Consider the following 5,457-nt stretch of genomic DNA (forward strand, 5'->3'; position numbering starts at 1 on the left):
TGATATAATTCCTCCGCCTTAACGAAGGGCCGTTTCCCGGCCAGGCATGTACGCACCCCGAGATCGGGAGAGTGCGGAGCCACCAGGGGCTATCTAGTAGCCCCACTGTCAAACTCCTATGGCTAAGTGAAAGTGTTAAAGCACTATAGTCCGGTTGCCTCATTCGCTGCGCTATCACCTCCTTACATTACTAGAAATCACCATTTTACCTAGGGCCAAAGTCTTTCCCTAGAGTTTATTGGCCCCCTCAAGGGATAGTAAAGCAATGAACAGTGTACTCTAGGGGAAGATGATTTTTCGACAAAAATATGTATGACAATATCCTTTCCCTAGGGTTGACCCATTGACATGCCATCAAGCCTAAGAAACACATGCTGGGAGGCCCCACTGTGGCATGTAGCTGGACTCCTTTTGCATCTTCGGTCTTCTTCGCACCACTTAATTGGATAGCTCGCGCTCTCTTTTTCCTTTTCGTGTAGCTGGGCCTACTGCTCAGTGAGCAATGATGAATAGAGAGCGAGAAAGGGCGCGTATATGTACCAAAATTCTGGCCGATTGGGTCTCCTTCCCTCGCTCAAATCCCTACGCCTCAAGAAGCCAAAATATCCCCCTTTCTCCCGAAGCATCTCCGGTCCAAGATTCATATGCGCTCACCCCCAGTCCTGCCGTTCCTGACCACTGTTCGCCTCCAAGCCACCCCGTCGTGCCCCCTGCCGGACTGTTGTGTCCCACCGCCGCCCGTCTCCCCGCCACCCACCCTGTCCCCTTCCGCACCTACGCCCCATCGTGTCCCCCGCCCAACCACCGCACTGCCTCTCCTCCGCCTCGCCGTGTCAGCCGCTGCATCACCGCACTATTGTTGTGTGCTCCGTCGCTTGGCCGTGCCCCATGCCGCACTGCGCAGTCGTGCCCCCTCTTCTTCCCCTTCCATACCTTCAATGCTCCAATGGAACCATGGCCACGCAGCCGGGATGGCGCCCCCTCCCCCTGGTGACCTTGCCCCGGCTGGTAGCTGGACTACCACCAGATCTACCTAACATCGTAGCCCCTCCTTCTCTCCGACAGGTTCCCTTTATCTCTCTCGCTCTATGGTTTTACTTGTGTGCCAGAACTCGTGCTACCATCAAGAAATTTTCCATATTACATATTGTCAATGCCTGCTCACTGTAGAGAAATATGTTTCTTTCATTGTAAATCTGAATATTCAGGAGATCGATAGACTACGTGGGGATAATCATGTGACATTATTTCTGAACTATTATCAAGTAGTCATTATTAATTCGAGTACAATTGCATAATCTACCCAGTAGTTATATACATTCTATTCGGTAAAAAAGAGTAAGTTTAGAAAATTAGAAATAGATTGACATGGTCTTACCGATGGTCATGGTCTAATGGTTGATGGATACCATCGTCTAATTCAAGCTCTTGCGCAGAGAAACTTCTTGAGGTGATGTTATGTAGTTTGAGATTATCAATGTACTCCCTCCGTAAAGAAATATAAGAGCATTTAGATCACTAAAGAGTAATCTAAACGCTCTTATATTTCTGTACAGAGGGAGTACTTGCGATTCTTTGGAACTAACCACCAATGTTTTTATGGCGTAACGCGTTTTATGGCGACCAACCCCCTTTATAACATTATAATGATTATGGTGTATGGCGTGGCGACAGCATAAACACTATCTTATGACGAATGTTAGCAAATTAAATCAGTAGTAAATGAGTACATGACTACATGGTTTGCCCATGTAGTACAGATTGTTTTCCCACCTGCTCGTCTCCTTTTCTCCAAAGCAGAGTGCATGAACAATGAAAAATAAGTCCGTATTCCACAACATAATAATGACAGCAAGTTGCAATTCTATATATAGCAGCAGCCAGTACATGTACATGAGAAATTCAGAAAACATAAGAGAAGAAACAGAGCACAACAGAGACGGGTAGGGGGAGGAAGAATAGGGAGAAGGGGAGAGAGGGGAGGGGATAAGTAGCATACTTTGCTGATCTGATGGCCTGATGCACGTACCAGCAAGTGGTGGCCGGATTGGAGCCTAGTCCGCCAAGGTGGCCTGCCCTGCAGCTCGTGGATCTGGAGTTCGAGCACGAGCTGAAGCAGGAGAGCATGCACAACAACACACAGATCATGTAAGTTTCTGGAAATACAAATGATACAAACTATGTATGTTCCTGCAATGTTGATGTTGGTATGCATGCTTATGTGATGTGTGGTCATATGCACTATTGTGCTTACATGCATGCTTATATAGGAAGCACGATCATGATTTTTTTATGATGGGGCTATGCGGGTGTGGGGAGGGATTACATTCTCTTGTTTTATGTCCATACTGTCACAATTACAATTATTATGCTGCCAAAATTTCTACCAAAATATTGAAGTCTTACAACTAAGTGGTAAACTACAGGCCATCATTAATTTCAGGACCATAATCTCACACTGGATACTGCTGCACAAGATTTGAATCTAATGCGTGACCAGGTGCTACATGATATATGGAGTTTTATCAGTGCATCTGGAAGTAGCTTGCTCAGCTTGTCACTCCAGGTCCAGGGCAGCCAACCTCTTGATCCTTAATGTTTCTTTTGTTAGCTAGTGTTTACACTGCCAAGGTTAGTGTTTTAGGCAGTTGATTGCTATTGTTTTAGTTTTTCTTTGTTCAGATAAGTTCTGACAATATAGTGCTTGATATGGACCTTATTACGAAGTGTTTTATGTATCATTTACTCCCTCTGTGTCAAAAAACGTCTTACATTTTGTGACGGAGGGAGTACTAAATACTTGGGTAACCATTGACTATAGGGCCACATGTTTTGCAACCTGATGTTGGCCACAGGTTACTCCTTTACACCCGCCTTGGAAGTCAAGCTGAACATTTATTTCCTTCTCGGTAGCACCACTATGTGCATAAGTGTTCTCTGTTAGATGTTAGTGATTTCCACTGCTTAGTCTAGTTTTTTGAATGGTTTGTACTGCAAAAAAATGTTCTCATGTTTTTTCCGGTTCTAGTGATTGCCTTTCTTTTCCCTGAAATCCGCCATTAGATACAGTCCATTTTTGGATAGCACCCACTAGTTATACTTTACTATCTGAATTTATATATCTTGTAGTAATTCAGTTTCTTTGTTTCAGGAACCACTTGATGGATACAACGAGTGTCACTTTCCACCGGAGGTACCCTCTCTTCGACTCATCGTTAGAGGATTGTACAGCCTATGTATTCCACGGAATGATATACACCGATCTGAACCAGAACCCACTTATTGTGCCGTTGGAGATTCTTCATGGCCATCTAAGTTCAGATAGAAGAGGTATATTGTTACATGTCCTTTCTTTCGTGAACTCTTGTTTGCACTCATAGAAATATCTAACTTTCATCAAAGCAGACAGTGGCTTAAATTACTGTAATGTTTCTCGTTGGAAAATCTGAAGCATAGTGGTGTTTTGCTTTCGTTACCATGCAGGGGTTTTGGATTAAAAATTCCACCTGAGGCAGCCGTGGTTGTTCACTGCTAGTGCTGACTCGGTGATTAGGCCCTACTGCGAGTGATGATGATGGTGCTTTTAAAGGAGCATTTGGTTTTTCCCGGCGATTCTGACATGATGATGATGATGATGTTGTGTTGTTTTGACAAGAGTCACAAACCAGAGACTGGAGGGAAGGATTGTGTCTGTTTGAAGACCAACTTGGTGCATGTATAGATAACATGTTGCTACAAGTTTTGTGTAGTACCAGATACTTCGGCTTGACAACGCCTGTACTGGTGATTTAGGTATTCTGCTAGTTATAGCATATAGCTTTCTCTTTTTCAAAAGTCTGGCTCTGTACTGAACTGGAGTACGATTATGTGTAATTGACCATGAATGTGATGTGGACGTTCAATTCTGGCTATAATGTATAAATTTGAATTATGGCGCAAAATTTAATTATTTGAATTATGCTGCTATTAATTTAAATTCGAATTGCATATTTGTATGGCATGATTCAAAAGGGCCCTGCAATCTTTCCCTAGAGCCAAACTTGCTTGTAGGTAAATCACCTTTCCACCGTGGACCAACAAGAAGTTCAATTCTTTCCCTACGGCTTGCAGCCCTAGGTAAACAATGGTTCCCTAGAACTTGGCAGGTGCACTCTAGGGAAAGAGCTCTTTACCGACTATACTTTACCTAAGGTTATTTCCCTAGGGCAAGCTCTAGGTAAAGCCTTTACCTATGGTTTTTGGCATTTCAACTAGGGTACATGGCTCTAGGTAAAATCGTAGTTTCTAGTAGTGTTAATAGGACCAAAACGTTGGGTTAAGTGTAAACACGCGTTTTTTGTGAGAACCTCCGCATTATATGCGTGGGGGTTGAAGCCGACGACTGCAATTTTTTAGGTTATACACATGTATACATAAACGGCCGCACAGGAGGCATCATATTACTTTCAGGCAAAAGTATAAAACACAGCCTTAATAAATTTCATAAAAACATTGTGTTTACAATGGGAATACATGTCACTCAAACATAATATTCTTCGAGCACTGGGACTCTATCAAACGAGCACCCTCGAGAACCTCTTCGAAATAGTGCTCGGCAGCCACTCGACCTATGGCCGAACCCTGCGCCGCAACAGTGATAGCATCCATCTCCGCCCAGTATGCTTTAACACGGGCAAGGGCCATCCGCGAGCCTTCTATGCACGCCGACCTCTTCATAGCGTTGATGCGCAGCACCGCACCAAGGAGCTGCTGCACCAAGCTGAAATAGCTGTTCGGCTTCGGATTCTCCGGCCACAAATGATCTACGATGGACCTCATGGCAAGTCCGGACAACCTATTAAGTTCGACCCATTCGGCTAGTTGATCAGTCAAGGGAAGCGGACGCTCTGGAATGTTAAATTGCGACCAGAACAGCTTGTCCACTTCACGATCTGTCTGATCTTGGAAGTATTCGACCGCATCGACAGCGCTCGCCGCCAAGTCCATATATGCGTCTGCCGAACTCCACAGCCGATCCAGAGGGGCATACCGCGGATCTCCCAACTTCCGCTGCAGCAGAAAGGGCTTCCCAGCCGCAATATCCCCGGCTTCGCGCAGCTCCTCCTTCTTCGCCCTCATAGCAGAGCGAGTGTCTTTGGTCACCATCATGGCCTTTTCAACATCCGCTGCCTTCACACGGTTCTCCTTTTCAAGGAACTGGCAACGGTCGGCAGTGTCTTTTAATTTTGCGGTCATCTTGGCCATCTTCTCTTTGCTTTCGCAATGTGCGGCTTTCTCAGCTTTTAACTCTTCAGCCGCATCCAAAGCAGCCGCATTACTAACTCTCGCTTGTTCCTTGGCTCGGGCAAGTTCTGCCCGAAGGGTCTCCACAGTGGCAGCTCCGTCTGCAATCACAACATATTAAAGATACTGGCATCATGCTGCTCTTATTATGTAACATTCACCAGGAAAATATTA

The 5,457-nt window shown here is 45.1% G+C and overlaps 1 protein-coding gene across 12 annotated transcripts; it reads left to right on the top strand.

The window, feature by feature from the left end:
• The first annotated feature begins 574 nt into the window (after window positions 1-574).
• Window positions 575-3,955, top strand: LOC125550819. Of its 12 annotated transcripts, none has more exons than XR_007301890.1 (4): window positions 575-2,148; window positions 2,427-3,193; window positions 3,273-3,330; window positions 3,484-3,955. XR_007301890.1 is itself a non-coding variant. In XM_048713916.1 (4 exons), the coding sequence occupies exons 1-4, from the start codon at window positions 889-891 to the stop codon at window positions 3,495-3,497; spliced, it is 291 nt and encodes a 96-aa protein (XP_048569873.1). In that variant the 5' UTR covers window positions 575-888; the 3' UTR covers window positions 3,498-3,955. The 12 variants fall into 12 exon arrangements, 2 of the variants coding, with proteins under 2 accessions (XP_048569873.1, XP_048569872.1); XR_007301887.1 differs by having other exon boundaries at window positions 2,427-2,631; window positions 3,152-3,330; XR_007301889.1 differs by having other exon boundaries at window positions 2,444-2,566; window positions 3,152-3,330.
• The last annotated feature ends 1,502 nt before the right edge of the window (window positions 3,956-5,457 follow it).

The sequence above is a fragment of the Triticum urartu genome, chromosome 4 (genome assembly GCF_003073215.2).
Source record: "Triticum urartu cultivar G1812 chromosome 4, Tu2.1, whole genome shotgun sequence".
NCBI classification, from domain to species: Eukaryota; Viridiplantae; Streptophyta; class Magnoliopsida; order Poales; family Poaceae; genus Triticum; species Triticum urartu.